General features: G+C 35.0%; 1 protein-coding gene across 1 annotated transcript in view; it reads right to left on the minus strand.

Annotated features, from left to right (window-relative positions):
- The window catches only part of LOC129223225 (cyclic AMP-dependent transcription factor ATF-7-like), a 38,734-nt gene that overhangs the window by 14,262 nt on the left and 4,823 nt on the right, over positions 1-19,649 (minus strand). Inside the window, exons 4-7 of the mRNA XM_054857790.1 lie at positions 17,094-17,449; positions 11,173-11,341; positions 5,425-5,604; positions 915-1,093 (exon numbers count right to left, since the gene is read on the minus strand). Coding sequence (XP_054713765.1) covers positions 915-1,093; positions 5,425-5,604; positions 11,173-11,341; positions 17,094-17,449 — 884 coding nt within the window. The remainder of the gene's footprint in view (positions 1-914; positions 1,094-5,424; positions 5,605-11,172; positions 11,342-17,093; positions 17,450-19,649) is intronic.

Raw genomic sequence — 19,649 nt, forward strand, 5'->3', positions numbered from 1 at the left:
CGAGGCATTTCGCTGTGTTGTTTTCGTATTTGAAAGTAAATACGTGTGTAAACGTTGAGTTTACGGTGTTGTGTGATAATTGCTTAATTGCTGATGAATAATTTAGCAGTTGTTGACGATCTTTCCTGTACATAGTGTAAACAAATTTCCTGTGTTTTTATCAAGAACTGTGTCATCCTTTCAAGAAAGTTGGAAGTCTCACCGAATCCGTTACAATATCTAATTGTCGTGCTACCTTCGATGCACTTAGTTGTGCAAGCATATAAGAATCTTTACCTTTTCTTGAATTGTCGCAAACTTTCGCTTTTTGTTTCGATCTTCACAAACTTTAGATGAAACAGCATACCTAGGTGCCAGAATTTTTCATGTAGAATGATTATTTATACACACTAACAAAGCAATATTTAGACTAATTCAGGGTGTGGAAACTTGCGTAGTCTGTGATGCGAAAAGGATGTAAGTACATTCACGAAGTCAGTATTTCGTAGTCAATAACGAAGTCAACACTTAGCCCCACGATTCCTTTCCAAATATTTTTGTTTTGGGAGCAATAAATTAGCTTCTGCTCTAAAATCCGTTGCTCATGAAAAACTCGCGTTATACCCATTTCGCGTAAGTCGAATTGCGTTGCAGCGTGAGTAGACTGTATTTACATTCCTCGACATTGCACATTTATATTTCAGTCAAGAAAATTTGGCCTTTTAAAAAATTATATGGTAAAAGATAAAAATGACTTTCATGCTAATTTAAACAATAAAATACATAAGTGATGTTAAAATTCCTCAAATAGTCATAACTAAGATCAAAGTAAGGCTATTTTGCATACATAAAACATTTTTCCTATAATGCATCTCATACAAACTATTTTTTTGAAAATTCCCCTAAAACTCTTTTTGAATACAATATACACATACCCATGTTCACCAGGTCTTGGTGATGGCTGAGGAGATGAGGGAGGAGAGAGGTTCAAACCAAATCCATCTAATGAGTCTGTATAGTCATGAATTTGATGCCTTTGTTGAGATTTTACTTTCGAAGTGTCTTTCTTAGATGCAGGTGATTTTTGATTCATTTCAATGATCTCTTTCAGTTTCTAAAATTAACAAAGAAGTAATCATAAATTAATAATTGTACTCCATTTAAAAATTACATAATAATAAGAGTAAAAAGAATTAACATTCTTTCATCTGATTATTTAGATTTCAATGGATGCTTAGCACCATTGTCAACAAAATTTTACATACCGTATATACTTGAGTATAAGTCGAGAAATTTATTACCAAAAATTATGTTTAAAGTTAGGGAGTCAACTTATACTGCGGGGCAGAATTTCCGAAAGTTCCCCCGATTTTTTCTTAGAAAAAAACATTTGAAAACGTGAACATTTTCCCGATTTTAGTCCATCCCTTTTAGCAGATACTAAAGAAGTAAATACTTAAAACATTCTGCTATGATTTTACATGGTCTGACTCTGAAATAAAGCATACATAATTACAGTAAGCAGTCGACTACGTGAAAAGTACGGGGATTGCCGTATTAGCGAATTTTCCCAATAGTCGTGGATTATTGCTCATTTTTAAAACATAATATAATATGGTTACGGCATAAAATTTTATTGATATAAAATCAAAATAAAAGCAGCCAGTAAAAAAAATTGTAAAAGCGAAATCAAACCTTTTACAAAAATCTCTATCACAGAAGTGAACCCTTTATCTGCAAAAGAATAATAATTGGACATTTTTTGACATAAAAATGTTCATTACATTTTATTTTCCTCCTTTTTATAACGTTTAAATTCAAAATTAGCAGCAAAATGCTCCCGTTTTTTTCAAAAGTAGCGACTCTACTTATACACCGGTTTTTGATTTTTCCCTCGATTATTTTCTTTAAAGTAGGGGGTTGACTTATACGCAAGTATCTACGGTCAATCTTTTTTAAAAGTACAGTACAACTCCCTCTAACACGAAGTTTAGATACCACAAAAATGCTGCATGAATCAATATTGCATAAATTAACACTTAATATTAATGTTAAAATAAGGGTTAGGTTCAAGATATAAGAAAAATATTTCATTCTAGTGATAGATAAATGTGCGACAAACTGAATGTGTAATTATTTTAATTCATACATCCAACCCATATAAAGAAAACATTAATAAGTTTTTCGTAGGGCATTAATGCATTTCTGGCATATTTCCATAATGGGATCTTCTTTTACTATCAAATAAAAAAGATCATTTCACATTATCAACAAATGTCTCAAAACTTTCAAGTCGAAAAATTTTGATTGTGTTATCAATGTCAGTAAACTCAATGGTTTCATCTATCTTTGTCTTGAAAGCTCTCCTTCAATGAGCTTTGACTTGTATGAACTTAATAACTATGGTTCCAGAATTCTTTCTTTTCAGAAGTATTCACTGAAAAATGTCTTCAGTGATCCAAGCTCCTTTATTAACATTGTGATAATGCATATCACATTTTTTACCCATTTACATTTTTCCCATGTTTTCGGTCATTTTAATCGTTTTCTTCCCCCATTTCGTTGTTTTTTTATTTTCTTGTGCATTCCACCTTTTCCCCGCGTTCCCCCGTTAAATGTCGCGCACTTTACGATATCAAATATGTGACTTATTCACTTTTCCCATCGTTTAGCTTTTGTCGATTTTTCAAGCGTCGATCCGATTTTTTGCATCTTCTTGTCGGCCATTAAAATGGCGTAGCGTCCCCTTCCCTTCATTGTTTGGGCGCCAAACGCACTCATTGGTTCCCGCGCATCGCCGCGTACCCGGATCTGATCGCTCATTTGCCGATTCATTTTTCCACCCCACTTCACTCTGCTTACTGCTTCCAGTGTAACCGGACGTGCATCGCGTTGCTCCGTTTTCTCTCCGATGATGGCGAAAGAGATGGAATTGTGCACGGCGTCCGTGGCTTTCCGCCTGATGTTTAAAGACCGCAGAATGTGGTGAAGATTTCCTTTTTATTTCCAAAATGCATTTAACCAAGATAATTATAATTATATAACCTTCTGGGCAACTAGTGACGGAGCATAGGCAATGCATCACCTGTGGGTGTGATGGCGTCCGGTGGCGGCACGCAGAGTGTACTGGAATCGTCCCCTTAAGTAACTACCCTTTCGATAATCAACATAGCATGAGGTGACGACATGGATGCGCAATTACCTCGAAATTACCCTGATTCATTTTTAAGCGTGGGACGATCTCAACGTTGTCACCATGGAGATTACAGCCAGCGCCATTTTTTTGTCTCAACGTACATTGGCCTTCAACGGACATCGTCAACAATAAGCCATCCCTGAATTACACCCCACCATCTTCATAATGAACTGTCCATCCTCCGTCCATTACAATTAGAATGTTTCTCCACCCTCCGAGGGAACTTTCCGTTTTTTTTATCTTTAACGAACTTAGCAACAAACCCCAGCTCCATTCTTGAACTCTTAAGTCTGTATTCCTCGCATTTGTTTTTTTTTACTAAGTGAAATGTTCTGGTGATCACCATGCCTAGTGCCTGTCTTTGTATCTGCTTAGAAGTTAACATAGAATAAAGAATGTATGGTAATGATGTTTGTGCTTACTATCGTCTTCAAATACACAACCCCCGGGTAAGTCTCGTTTAAATTTTGTTCTTTGGCATTCAAGGCAGTCGTTGGTCTGAGGTTATGCGCGGCTGCGATGCTTCCACTTCCACGGCCTAAAATCGTTATCTTTTTGGTTTTCGAATAACTTTGCAAAATTAATCGCGCGCATCATGACAAACATAAAATACTGTTCACTGCAGTGTTGTCAGTAATCTCAGAGTTTGGATTTTGAAGGAGGGGAAATTTTTCTGTTTGTAGTGCCACTTCTGTGTAAAACAACACTTCTGCATATTTTAAAGACAAATTATATGCACTTTAATTTGATATATAACTTGAGTAAAAAAAAAATTACAAAATTAAAAAAACTCAAAATGTTAAAGATAGTCTTTGAAACTTCAAATCTGCTGACACTCAATTCTGCTTAAAATAAATCCGCATAAAATGAGGGTCTACTGTATTTTAACTCCATACAGCTACGCTATTTTTGTTCATTTAGGCACAGAGAAATATCAGACTGAAAATAAAAAGCTTGTTAAACATAAAAGTTTATCTAAGCTTTAAAAAATAATTCGTAATCATATTTACTAAATTCTTGTGAGCTGAAACATTGTTTGCATATACAATGCACTTAAATTTAAAAATCTTATTAAATTTGCACATTTCACAATTTGCTGCTAAAATATACATTATACCTCTAGTCTCCTTTTTCAATTCACATTAAATATTTTAGTTAGTAAAAGTAGTCACTTTTTTCGTGATCATTTTTACCTGTAATTATTTGAAAAAAATGCAAAACAATATGTATAAACAATTATAAACCAAACCGAAAACTTCAATAAAAAAAAGCATCTACTTAATTGAAAGATTTTAAAACCTTTGCTATGAGATTTTGCATAATACTCAGATAATAAAATTCGTATAAGAACCAGCAGGAACTCTTAAAACTCAGCATATATGAGACCATTGCTGTGCTAAATTAGCAACTTTGCTAGGTCATAGAAATTAATCTAGTTCTGAGAAGAACAACTCGAAAGAAAAAAATTGCTACAAATATTTCTCATGGCCACTATGTTCACCTACTTCATAAGTAAAAAGGGAATTTACTTTTAAACTCTTTCTATAGTAAAGCTTAAAAAAAAAAAAAAAAAGTAGAATCATTAGCAGATTTCTGCTTTTGTTTCAAAAGAGTATAAGAAATTTTCAAAAGTTCTAAAATTAATCTAACCATTTAAACAATCAACAATTGACATTTTGGTAATATGTTGATTGTTTAATTAACTAGTTGATAGTCAACAAGTCTAAGAACAAATTAATTTGTGTTTACAGACATTTATTTTTTCTAATTTTGAATGTTTGGACAAAAAACAATTATTTTCCAATGGATTTTAGATTAAGAAGCTTGAATTTTGCCAAGTTTATTGACACTAATGCTATTCATATACACTGGTACATTGCTAGGATGTCTCTCATGGCATTATAATACTTAATGATTTTTTTTTTTTTTTTTTGAAGAGCGAAACATACTTAAACAATGAAAAAACATAATGGTCAATATGTACAAGTTCTTCATCAAAAGATCCATCGAATGATGCTGCTTTAGCTTAAAATCTGCAAATGTCTTTAGATCAGGGTTTATGAAGGTTCAAGTTTCCCTACAGAGCCTAATATTAAATTTGTTGAATTGTTCAAAATTACAAAAGCAGCCTTAAACAGAGGAGCTCGTTATAAACAAAACAAAAGACTAAACACATGAAAAAAAATGAAAGGGTTACAACATGAGTACATATGTTCGTTAAATATAAATTTACGAATGATCAACAGTACCATTTTAGTTACAGATGATGTTGTAGAATTAACTTGTTGCACTTGTTGAGCTGGAGCAATTAGCTGTGCTTTTTGAGTACTTGTTGTAGCAGTGGAAGCCATCATGGGTATCTGAACAGGCATAGTTTGACCATCCGGTAGTCGAATGATGAGTTGCACCATAGGAGTAACACAAACAGACTGAAAAAAGGAAACTTCATTTCAATTTTGAATCATGAAACTTTGGTACATGACTTTGCTTTCTTTGTTCTTTAGACTTTGTTCTTTGTTCTTAGGACTTTAACGAGAGAGACAACATTTAACCCCTTTACTTCCAATATGACACCTATCGTCAGGGTTCGAGCAAAAGTCACTAAGTCCAAAACTCCAGTATTTTGACAGTCAATTCAAACTTTTGAATGGTTAAATGAAAAATAGCAAAAACCCTTTCACCCCCTCCTCCTTTCCCCAAGTCTTACAGTAAGTTTATTCATGTAACTTTTAAACCTTATGACTGGTTTACATCATGCAATAACTTTTAAGTCGAATTCAGTGTAGTGATTTTTTTTTTTTGTGGACTTATAACAACTTTTGCCAGAACGTGGATGATACATTGCACGGAATAGAAAATATAATAAGCAATGGGTTGATAATATCAATGAGATTTTTTTTTATACTTGTGTGTGTGTGTGTATGTTTTTCCTCCTTTCCCAGATAACCTAATGATTACAGCAAGAAGTACTACATTACAAATAGAGATAGATTGGTTGGTTGGTTCTATTAGTTTTAATGATGCAAGAGCCTGAATAGTCAAAATCTTGCATAGAATACTGCGTCAAACGATAGCTTTGAAGATAAGAGAGTGGGGAAAAAAACAAAAGTGAAAAATTACTTGAACTGTAAAAGGCACAAACTTCTGGAATTTAGAAGAAAATGTTCAAAAGAAACAAGAACAAAGTTTTGAATTTTGAAAAACAAGCCAAAATAATCAAATGTTGATGAATTTTGAAAAACAAAAAACATATATACAACAAAACAAAGAGCAGACAAAAAACAATAACACAGGGACAAAGACTAAATTAAAGACAAAAAGCAAATCTCCTGAAGGAAGAGGAACAATTGGGGATGAGGAGTGTCCCCCAAAAGCTCCTTCAAAGATGGATGAAACTGATTAAAAAATTTGAAACGAATACGATTGAACAATTGCAAAGGATATGCAACACTGTCTGATTTACATTACATATGTTGCATATTGCAGTTGGTTTTTGAGAAAAAAGGTGTTTATGTGTGAATCTGGTATGACCAATACGAAGCTGAGATATTATAACTTGTTCTCTTCTGGTGATCTTAGATGACTTGAAACCTCTGGTTGACGGCTGGATGGAAAGCAATTTATTTTGCGATTTTCCACTCCAAGCGCCCTGCCGATAGGTGTCAAGACAGTCCAAAATTGAATTTTAAATGTCTCTGAAACGATCAAAATCATCTACATGAGCACTAGAGAAATAGATATGGTGTGCCTAGACCATGGTAGAACATTATTATTTGAAGTGTTTTGAGACCAACTGCTTTTGGAAAATAAAGAACATTTCCATTTCCAGACACAGCAGAATTACATATGAGACTCCTATAACAAAAGCTCCTTTTCAAACATAAAGCAATATCAGAAATTAAACAAGATCTAATACAGTGAAACCTCCCTTAATGGACACTCCTGAATAACGGACACCTCTAATTAACGGACATTTTTGCAAGTCCCAGTCCCTCAAAATAGGTCATTCCATGTAATTCACTCTGAATAACGGACACTCCGAATAACAGACAGTTATTTCACAAAAATTTCCCTTGCGATCAAAACACTTCCGTTTTTTTTTTCTTTTCACAGAATATCTTAGTAACTGCTTGCCTTACAAAGCTTTTCATCCTTCACAACTGATATTCCCCCCCCCCCCCCGTCATTTCCTTATTACTGTTTCTTGGAATTGGGAACGGAAAGTAACTATAGGTGGCGCTATAGTTAGGATAAAAACGAAACCAGCTTGTCTGCTACAATGTTCTGCTACGGCATGAAGCTACCAATGAATCATTACATTTTTACTTGCTTTTAGTGATATTCATGCCTTGTTTTCCTATTTTGTGCTTGGTTTGTGAATATGTGTTTATTCTTAATGCACCAATTATTCATCAACTGTTGGTTTATTGGTTTTCTTTTCCCATTTTGATTTGTAGTATTGGTATTGTTGCACATCCATTCTTTGACTCTTTACTGTCTAAAATCATTTCATATCTTTTTCTGTTTCTAATTTCAGCTTTAATCTATTGTCTACTATCCCTTTGTCACTCTTGATGTGTATTTCTACCCAGAAAGATAGCAAATTATTATTTGCACTGATTGATCTAATTGTTTTCGAGCCGATAAATACCAAGTTACCTTTAAAAATATAGCTAGAATATACTTGTATCATAGCAGATCTTAGTAATTTAGCAATATATACTACTTGGGGTGTTTCTGAGTGGTTTACATTGCAAAATATTTTCATATCCCACATTGTCACACTCAGCTAGCATGATCGTAAGTAGTATGATACAAGTAGTAAGTAGTATAAGACAAGTTTTCTTATGATACCTTTTTCAGATTTATCAAAAAGATTAACTGTTAAACAAGAGTTTCTACAAATATAACAGCTTGAGAGCTTTTGATTTTCGTTCAATAAGTTAAAATAATACACGAATGACATTTTTTTTTCCTTGGCTAAAAAGTTTAACACGCAGAACAACGGGCAATCGCCATCGTTTCCTATTTAAATTATCTCGCCAGATGGCGTCTTGGTTACTTTCAGTTCCCAATTAAAAGGGTAGTAATGGGCAGAGGCAGCGATTGGGGCTTAAAAGTTGGGGGCAGAAAAAAAAAGAACTATAAGACATGGTACTTTTTGCGGGCAGCAAAAAAATGAAAAAGAAAAAAAAAGTCATAATTTTGTTACAGCCAGTTTTGACAGTATTGAAGCAGATAAGTGAAAACTGATGTCAGTCTAACAATTAACGTACGTTCTTAAGATTTTAATGAATTTTATACACAATAACTATTTAAAAGTTAAGATAAAAAAGAGGAAACTGGGCGCTTTTTCTAACTGGGGCTCTCGGGAGATGCAATTGAGCTGACCGGCGCCGGTAGTAGTCGGCTTTATGGCGCCGTGGTTTCGTTGGGTTGTTTAAGTTTTAGGCATGAAAAAGATTTGCCCATATTCAATGTTATATTGCCAACTGTCAATCATGCAATAGTGATACTCAAGATTAATAAATAAATTAACCATAAAAAGTATGTGGGGGGAAGGGGGGTTGCTCCGCCGAATCGCCACCGTTGGTAATGGGATATTCATACCCTGAGATGAATTGAGAGGCAGGCGAACCTGCTTTTCATGCAGCAATCGTAGCTTTGTAGTTGCAAACTTTCCTAAAGGCGTGTTGATTTAGTTGATTTTTTTGTGTGACAATATTATTTGAGTTTTAAAATGGCAACTAAAAGAAAGAGCCTGACATTGAAAGAAAAAATTAATGTTTTGGATGCTGCCGAAAAAGAAAAAATAAGTGTGCATTGTCTTGCCGATCGTTTCAAGTTGGGAAAACTCAAATCAGCAAAATTTTAAAAGATAAAGACGATATTAGAAAATTGTGGATTGTGAGTTTGAATGAAAATTTAAAAAATGTAAAGTTTCGCAAAACAGAAACTAGTGAAACCGACGAGGTTGTCATGAAATTGTTCAGAGCTGCTTGTGCAAAGAACGTCCCAATAAGCGGGGTATTACTCCAAGAGAAAGCCAGAGAAGTCGGGAAAACTTTGGGGATAGACTCTTTTAAGGCGTCAAATGGATGGCTTGAAAAATTCCGAACACGGCACAACATTTCTTTTAAATCCATTTGTGGCGAAGAGAAGTCCGTAGACCCAGCTCATGTCATGGACTGGATAGAGAAATTGAAATCGGTGTGCGAAGGATATGAGAAAAATATTTTCAATGCCGATGAAAGTGGTCTTTTTTATCGCATTCTTTCAAACAAAACCATATGCTAAAAGGGAGACAAATGTAGCGGAGGAAAGATATCTAAAGACCGTCTCACTGTTTTGCTGTGTTGCAATATTATCAGCGAGTTTGAAGCTCCTCTTGTTATCCGAAATTCGAGAAAACCGAGATGTTTCAAAAACATTGATGTAAATAAACTTAGGGTGTCCTGGAAATCAAATAAGAAAGTGTGGATGACGACTGAAATAATGAAAGATTGGATAGTGGATTTGGATAAAAGGATGAAGAAGAAAGCTAGAAAAATAATTCTCTTTCTGGATAACGCCACATCTCATCCTGATGACTTAAAATTGCAAAATGTTAAGTTAGAATTTTTGCCACCGAACACCACCTCTGTATTACAACCCTTGGATCAGGGAGTTTTAAAGTAGGTTACAGAAAGCTTTTAATCAAGCACATTCTTTCGCAGATTTCTTCGTGTAAATCTAGAGAAGAATTAGCAAAATCTGTAACAGTTTTGGATGATGTTTCGTGGAGCACGTCAGTTCTCAAAAAAGTGGAACCTGGAAGCATTTCAAAATGTTTTAAAAAGGCAGGATTTTCGTCCAGGAGTGAAATGATACCTGACAATGCATTAGGAGGAGCAGAAGAGGAAAAAGAACTTAATGAGCTACTGGTTCATTTGGATTCAAAAGTCAGTGCTGAAGACTACGTTCAAATTGATGAAGACTTGTAGATTGAGGAAGAGAACTTGAACGTTTCAAATTTCATTTCTCACAGCACAATTGAACTATGTGTTCTTTCTGACGATGATGAAGATGAACTTCCTGTGATTAAAAATGATGTTTGCACAATTAGAGACTTTTCGGAAGCACTGAAATACAGTAAAGAATTGAAAAACTTTTTCCTGAGCAAAGGGACCACTGAAGGACTTGCTAAGGTAAATGATTTAAATATTTATATTGAGAAACAGGCTTGTAATGCAAAAAAGAGTTGTCAAACTGTTTTAACTGATTACTTTAATTGATTAAATTCTTTTTAAGACAAGTGTGTGCTGTCAGTATACCTTTATTAAGAAAAAACAGATTAATTACACTTGACATAAAATGTAGTAAACCTTTCGCAATTGTTTTGATTGTGTTCTACAAAGGGAACAACAGCCCATTTTGCAAAAGGTAAATTAAGTAGTTCTTCCCAATAGCGGACACCTCCCAATAACGGACAAAACTTCTAGTCCCTTGACTGTCCGCTATTTGGAGGTTTCACTGTATTTTCTTCTCTAGACAAAGAAGAAAGTAAAAAGCGCTTTTTAACAAATTTCAAAATTAATTACTCATCAATTATGAATGATAAATTATTTTCAAAACATATATATATTGAAGATGTCAAAGAGTAAGTGCAAATAGGACTTTTGTACATGGCTGTATATTGAAATATATCCAAAATAGTTTTTATGAGACTTTGCAATTTTATGCTCTTCATTTCACCATAAGGATGTGATAAAAATTCTTTGACTGGTTGACAACAATGTTACTTATATGAATTGCTAACATTTGGAATTTTACCATGACAATGGATAAAACCATTTTTTTTTCTTTTTTTTGCAGAAAAATTTTTATTCAAAATTTTAGGACTTTAAATTACATTGCTTTAAAATTTTCAATAAATAAACAAAAATAATAATAACATTGCATACTGAAAATAATGATAAATTTTAGACTGGAAATTGTGATAATGAAACCGAGCATACCTGAACAACAGGTTGTTGTACAGGCTCTGTGGGCACTTTGACTTGAGCAGGATGATTGATTGGTACTTGACTTGATGATAATGTGGATGCATTACTTATAGAAGGATGATTCACCACAACTGCTGTTGGTACACCAATAGAGCTTGTCTTCAATACTGCTGAATTACCCCTGTGATTATTTAATTATTATTAATATAAGACAAAATATGTTTAAATTTTCATAGCTTGTGCCCACCTTTTGCTATAGAAAACCAAAACTTCTTTTTAAACACAAAATAATAAACAGCTGCAACTAAATCTTTCCTGTAATGGATATTTTTTTTTAAATATTTTCAAAACCATATAGTATTTAACGATATTTTAAAATGCAATGGCCAAAATTAGTATACGTTGAAGGAATCAATAAATAACACTTAATTTTGTAATGTATCAATGCCAAAAGTGTGAGTAAATATTTTACACAATTCAATTACAAGGTATAGTTTTCAACCCTTTTTAAGAGAATCACCAACCTCCTCAATATCAATCTAAGAAGAAAGCAAAATAATCACTACTAATAGTTTCATTTACAGTTATCAATGCAAAAAAACTGATTTAGGCTGTAAGTAATCCAAGTGAATCTTATATGCTAAAGCAACTACATGCAACTAAATACTGAACGGCACATTTACAACACCCAGAGACGGCAATTTCAGTCTTGTTTTAGGCTTTTCAATTTGGAAGTGGGGCATTTACTTGTAGCTTTACACAGCTCTATGCATTGATAGAATTGTTCCTTTTACCTCAATGCAGCCATTTTAGTGAAATTTGTGCTATACAGGGTGAGTTCGATCAAATCTGTCATACGAAAGGGGGGAAAAAACAGTGTTAAAATCTGCATTCGTTGAAAAAGGAAAACCAGCGAAGAGTTACTCTTTTCAGTTTTAAATTTTCTGTTTCACATAAGCACGTTGCTTTTTGTTAAAGAAAATCATATCTTCATATCAAAATAATAATTTTAACATTTTATTAAGCGAAACAATAAGTAAAAATAAAAGAAGCATTACTTTTTCATGCTTTTCACAAAAGAAAAATCAATAATAAAAAAGTTACACTAACATCAATGAGTACATTTAATGAATTGTCAAAATTTACTATAGATGCTGAAATTGGTCGCCGCCATACCTGATACATGTCTTTGCCCTTTTGTGAAGGGAAACAACTGTTGCTCTAAGTGAAATTTCAAGTTTCACTACTATTCCATCAAACCGGTTGCACAGTTCCTGCAAACTGGCTATTTCTGTTTTGTATACTTCTTGTTTTAAGAATCCCCAAAGAAGTCTACTGGCGTCAGGTTTGGCGATCTAAGGAATCGGACTTGTACGACCAATCCATTAGGAATACTGTTCAGTCAGAAAATTCCGAAAGGCGCTTGAAAATAAGCAGGGTTACTATGGTGTTGAAAAATGATTTCTGCTCTCTCCGAAGCAGAAATAGCATCAAGTGAGCCTAAATATGTGCTTCCAGCATTAAAAAACCTAAAAACACATACGGACCCATCAAATGATTGCCAATTACGCCCAGCCAAACATTTAGACTAAATCGAGTTTGGAACTTAGGGTTAAAAATGAATTTTGTTCAGCAGACTGATGCCAGTTAGGCAAATGTATCATGACCCCTCGAGTGAATAACGACTCATGTATCCACAGCATCTTTCTCCAGAAATGTCTCGCGCTAGTAGCCATATGCAAAATGTTACCTAGAGCAGAAATTTTTTTACAACATGATGGAACCTTGTTTATTCTTCAAATGCCATTCGGAATTTTCTGACTGAACAATATTCCCAATGGGTTGGTCGTACGGGCCCCATTGCTTGGCCACCTAGACCACCAGACCTGACTCCAGTGGACTTCTTTGTTTGGGGATTCTTAAAACAAGAAGTTTACAAAACATAAGTTGCCAGTTTGCCGGAATTGAGCATTTTACTTAATGAAGCAGTAATGAAACTAAAAAATGTAATTTCATTTAGAGCAACGGTTTTTTCTGTTTGCAAAAGGGAAAGAACGTGTATCAGGTGTGGCGGCGACCAATTTCAGCAGCTATGGTAAATTTTGAAGTTTGATTAAATGTACTCCTTGATGTTAGTGTAACTTTTTTACTGTTGATTTTTTCTTTGTGAAAAGCACGGGAAAGTAATGCTTCTTTTACTTCCACTTATTGCTATGGCTTGTGTTTTTTCACTTAATAAAATGTTAAAACTAGTATTTTGATGTAAAAATACCATTTTCTTCAACAAAGAAAGCAATATGTTTACGTGAAACAGAAAATTTAAAACAGAAATGTACAACTCTTTGCTGGTTTTCCTTTTCCAACGAATGCAGATTTTTACACTGTTTCAAACAGAAGCCTTAATTTCTGCTGCACTTAAAGCCCAATATGATTTGTTGTTGTACCATCTGAAAGCTACTGAAATGGGTCAGTTTTTGGTAGATTTGACCGGTTGTAGCTCATGTGGTTGTTTCTCCAAATGTTGAGTGTAAACTTTGGCACCATTTCAATTCTGAGTGTGTCCAATGTTTCAAAGCTTGTAGCTCGCAGTAAAATGCGACTATCTTGGTGGGGAAAAAAGTCATTTTGTAGGATTTAGTCTGCCATTTCCAAATGTGTACTTACTTTGTGTGAAGGTCTTACAGGAATCTCAGAAATTGGTTGTTTTCTCAGAATTGTTTTTTTACTCATTTTCCTTATATCTAACATAACTTGGTTATGGTTAAGGAATGGACACGATAATGGGTAGTTCTATGCTCCACTTGGGCTCTTCTATCACCCCCTTTCGTATGGCAGATTCAATCGAACAATTTTTTAAGATCTTAATAGAACAATTTTTTAAAATTTGTAAATGTTACATTTAAGTTATTGATTGGATTAAATTGGCTGAAGAAAAAAATCGTTAAGGCTGTTGTGCAACTTTCACTCCTACCCTTTTTACTTTCAGGACCGAGTATCCTTGCACTTAAACATTGATGTATATATTTGCATTAGAAAAATATTATCTAATCAGAGATGGCCAAATCAGGGCCGATCCTAGGGTGTCGGCCGCCCGTGTGCAAAGACCTACTGTGCCGCCCCTCAAGAGTAATTTGCATATTTTGACTAATCTTTAACGTCTATATAAATCTTTGTTTTAAATTTCTATCCCAAGTTCGAATTCTAAAAAAAAGGGGGGTGGGGACAGAAGAATGATCTTATAAAAAGGAAGAAATTTTTTTTAGTAAGAAATTCCTTAGGTACAATTTATATCTTTGAAGAAAGTAATAGATACCAAAATTTATTAGTCGTAAAAACGCATTTTATAGTCTTTCTTAGGTGACATCAGAGAAGGGACGGAGGAAGGGGGAGCGTGGGGGGAGGTGTCAGGGGTTCAGGGGAGGAGGATTGCTCCAAGAAAATTATCGAAATTGGTGTATGAAAAATATTTTTAGTTAATCTTTAGTTGTGTTTGGTTGCAAGGACAAAAGAGTCAAGTATATTCAAGTTGCATGGAGAAATTTTCGAAATTGACGTCAAATATCGCAATTTTAGGAACTTTTTCGAGACTTTAGGTGAAAGTAATGTTGCAGTTCTTTCCTAAAATTCTTTCAAAATTGAAATCAATTTGAAGCTATTTTTTAAGACCGTAGCTTAGGAAGGATCGGCGTTCTTCCCGAAAAATCTCCGAAACTGAAATTTTAAACCCGCAATTTTGGGTTACCTTTGTTGACGTTGCAAGAGGGAGGGAGATTCATTCGTGTCCCATCGAAAGATTTCGAAATATAAGTTTAAAACGCAAATTTAGGCCGTCTTTGGTGACGGTAGGGGATCTGGCGGCTATTCTCCGGAAATTTCTCGGCACTATTTTTTCAAAAACCCGTTTTTGGCTAGATTTGAAAACAATAGGGGAAACGCGAAAATATTCCGAACCAAAATATTTTTCGGAACTGAAATCCATTATAGGCTATTTTTGGGAAGGAAGGATTTTGGAGCTCTTAAGCGGATAATTCTGAAATCGCAATTTTATATCATCTTTGGTGACGTTAACAAAACTGGGAAGCTTCAACGGATCTTTCAGATATTTTTCAACATTAATATCTGAAAAATATAACTATAGACCTTTTGTCCACCTCACCTCGACGATTGATGGATATGCCCTAGCGCCGTAAAACGTTACATAAGCCTGGCAGTTCTCCTCCGGAATCCTTTAGAAATATAAGTCCCAAAATCGTATTTTAAGCATTGTTTGATAACGATGGAACTAAGAGCGGGCGGGGGTCCAGCGTGCCCTCACGAATTGTGTTTTTGAAACTGAAGTCAATTTCAGGCTAGTTTAAGCAGGAAGCTGTGGCTCCACGGAACCGTCTAAAAAGGAAATTTTCAGGTTTAGTGATTGCGTTGGAAAAAAGTCCCGGGGTCTTTCCCCCAAAGTTCTTGAAACTGATGTTTGAAAATTGCAATTTTAGTTTGTTTTTCAATACGTTAAGTGAGAGGGGGTGAAATTAGGGGTTTCTCTAAAGACGCTAAGTGAGACTGTCATTGGTAGTAATATTTGCGAATGGATTTCGGGGTCTTCCACTGCAAAATTTTCGAAAACTGCCAAAGCAATTTTATATGACGTTTGATGATAGGAAGGTCTGTCGTCTGAAAACACGTTTTGGATTTTGGAGCCAACATTTTTATGCTATGTTTGATTAAGTTAAGGTGGAAGAGGTGAATCAGAGACTTAATTGGGTCCTAAAGATCGATGGTTCAACCAGCGAAATTTTCCGAAAGTAAAGTCCTAGAAACGCAATTTTAAGCCTTCTTTAGTTTCGTCAAGGAGATCATGGCATCCTTTTGGATCTTCGTTTTGGAGCTACATTTGCTTCCCGGGGCAAGGGCCCTGTCCTCCTACCGGATCTGAAACCGGGCAGTTCATTCAAGATTTTAATCAGAAAAATTGTCGTAAAGGGGGAAAAGTACAACATTTTAGTTCGTCATTCATGTATGTTACTCTCATGGGAGTCGCAATTTTCCACTTTTCTCTCCACGATTGTTAAACACAGAGTTTGTTACATAGTTTGTTTTGTTGTTTGAAATGCTTGCGAGTATCTAATCAGTATAGCTTTTTTTTAATAAATAAAGTATGTCTTCATTGTTTAGGTCTATAAAAGCTTGGGGGGTAAACATTAGTGGCCGCCCTCGGTCGTGGCCACCGAGATAAGGGTAATCCCCTAAGTTCCCGGGGGCCACGCCTCGGTGCTCCTTTTAGACGGCACCATTACATGCTTCAGAAGGGGGCCTTTCTCCTCCCCTGTATCATGCCTGATTACCGGTTCTGTCACAAACTTGGCAACCAAATGAAGCATGTGTGTTAAGAGTAGATATTAATGGACAATGAACCAACACAATGTTCCCTAACATTCTATTTTTCTTAAAATATTCTATGCTGTTGGGAAATCGACACATACTTTAACAATTGAGCATTTAAAAATCAGCATATTTATTCTACTTATTATAAGTTATTTTGTAAGAAATTCTTGAGAAATTTCGCTTGATTATAAGAACTATATGATGCTGCCTGCGGCCGCCCCTTGCTTTGGCCGCCCTTGTGCGGCGCACACTCTGCACACCTGCTAGGATCGGCCCTGGGCCAAATCATTAATGAATAATAATTAGGTGTTGAACTTAAACAGACGTTGTTTACCACTGCCTTATAACGGGGCTAACTTTAACACTGATTAAATCCACAAAATTTGCAACTTATTTTCCATACATGGGAGTTAAATGTGCAATTTACACATTAAACTGATTTGAAGTCAACAAAAGACTATGTAAAAATTTCATTTCAATACCAAAAACAATTTCAACAATTCAAATATTGATATCACTGAATAATTGGAAAAATCAAAAGGAAAAAGATCCCTTACACAGATGTGATGACAGGAGTTTGCACTACAGTTTGCTTGCTATTTTTCTGTTTATGGCCATTTGTAGAACTGTTTTCAGAATAAACAATATTATCTGCTGAAAGCATAATAAAGTTTTCCTCTTCTGCACACAATGGATTGTGAACAGACTGCTGAGAAAGTTCTTGGCTGCTTTGTTCTTCTGGAGAAAATGGCAAAGTGTCTGCATTTTCAGAACATAACTGATTGTCTTTCGCAGAGGCTTTTTTTGGAAAGTTAGTTTTTAATGTTATTGGTGTTGATGGTTCACTAGGTAGAGTAATAGATGGTGTATTCAAAACTTCCGAGTCTGGCAGACTTGCAATTAATGAACTTGACTGGAGGAAAAAAGATAAACATACATTACATCTAAATGAAGACACAGTTTAAATCACCTTTAGCAATCATTAAATTTATTTTTTTTTGTAACAAAATCTTAACAAAAGAATTAAAATGCATACATACTTTAAATTATATTCTATTTATACAAGCCACTTATATAGCTGGCAACATTGAAAGTCGAAAATTATGGAGAGTTATGTATAAAACTGGGGGGACCAAGCATCAATAATTTAGCGACAAAAGTTTCAAGTGTAATGTAGATTTTAAAATATAAATTGAGATTTCTTAAACTCAGCATTTTTTTTTTGTTTTTGTTTCCAGTGGGGCTGTATAAGAGGCCATTTGGCCATAACCAGACCTAGTGCGCTCCCCCAGAAGGCATCAGTCTTTCATGTGCCACTATTAAGGCTCTGATGCACAACACAAGTAGTTTTTGACGGCCAGTTTCCACCAGATGGAGGCACCTGGATTCTTGTTGATGCGAAATTGCACAAGGAATTTAATTTTGCCGAGGTAATTGTAAGCCAAATATAATACCCAAGGGATCTTTTACATGCCAATTAATCATATGACATAGGAGCTGATAATTTTCTGCACCTTGAAAATCCACGGACTGGCCATCTCAGGCAGGCCAGAACCCGGGTTTTAGGCGTAGAAGGCCAGCCCCTTTCCATCACCCCACCAGCCGACCCTTTATAGGACCTGAAATTTGATGTTTGGAAATCTGGCAGGACCCAAAATTCGGAAATTGAGATTAATAATTATAATTTTTGAGGCATAAGTTTCTGTTCCCATATAAGTGATAATAAATATATTCCTCACATCAGGTAAAAAAATTTGGAAGTTCAGAGAAAGATCAAGAATGCTTTACAGCATTTTTTGGGAAGTAAAATTTGAAAAAAAAAAAAGCAATACACATGATTAAAAAATGATTGGATATTTGCAGTTGCGCATGAAAAAGTTTCGGTTTTGAGATCACGATTGTTTTCTTGTAAAGATATTTCTCGAGATTCTGATCACGGAAAAAACAGTTCTTTGGGATTTTCATTGCTCTGATGAACATTCATGAGATGTTTACTCCATTCAGGAGTTTGGGAGAATTAAAATTCAGGAGTATCCCGAGCCAATCAGGGGAGTTTAGCAGTTACACTCATATGCAGTCCAACCTATCTGTTTCAAATTTTATGGGAGGGAAGAAAATTTTAAGAAAGTATTTTGAAATACAAAGGTTTCATTTAAGTGATAAAAAGAGGCATCTGGAACAAAAGTCAAAGGGTTTATGTACTCTTTAGATTAAAATTCTGCATTAGAATCAAATGTTGCACTGTGCTATTTACTGAAATTAGATGTTTTAGCTAATTGTAGCAGTTAGATTGAGGATGAGCAAGTTTACACATATCTCCCCCTCCCCTCTCACAATTGTCTGAGTTCATGGAATTCCAAGAAAACTTGCTCTTTGAGAATATATTTTTATGTGCTCAATAATAATCCATAACAAGGAGGAAAATATGCCAGGGAAATTGAAAACATTTATAAAAAAGAAGTTAGAGATAGGCTTTTTTTGAGTTAAACAGGTTCCATTGTATACAGGGTGTCTTGGTTAAACGTTTCAGAGCTCCTAAGAGGGGTTAGTGTATCCTCACCACCCAAAATCATATATGATCATAGAGCAATGCAGAGTCACAAATGCTTTCCTGAAGCGGTGATAACTCAGAAGGACTATAAAAAATAAAAAAAATAAATAAGACTGTAAGTGAAAAATATTTTCAACAGTACACATTAAAAAGCAAAAGGTACATGGATCCAAACAAGTGTTCAAAACTTTTTCAACCAGCTACAATGCACACCTCACATCTTTGGCCCATGGAACTCTGAACAGTCTGGAATACTCCTGGCATAATCTCATCAGTATCCCCGCCTGTCACGCGGGAGACCGGGGTTCGATTCCCCGCTGAGGAGCAAATTTTGTTTCCCGAGGGACTCCCATCTGGTATGTCATGTCAGTGACAGGAACAGGGGACCCTCGGGGGTAATGGCATAATCTCAAATTTCTCGAGTTGGGAAAGCATTTCCGACCCCGCATTGCTATCGTACATACTCACGTATAAGTCCACCCCCCCTACTTTTAAGAGAAAAATCGGGAAAGAATCAAAAACCCGAATATTAATCAAGTCCCTACTTTTGGAAAAATGGGCG

This window comes from Uloborus diversus, chromosome 5 (assembly GCF_026930045.1).
Source record: "Uloborus diversus isolate 005 chromosome 5, Udiv.v.3.1, whole genome shotgun sequence".
Lineage (NCBI taxonomy): Eukaryota > Metazoa > Arthropoda > Arachnida > Araneae > Uloboridae > Uloborus > Uloborus diversus.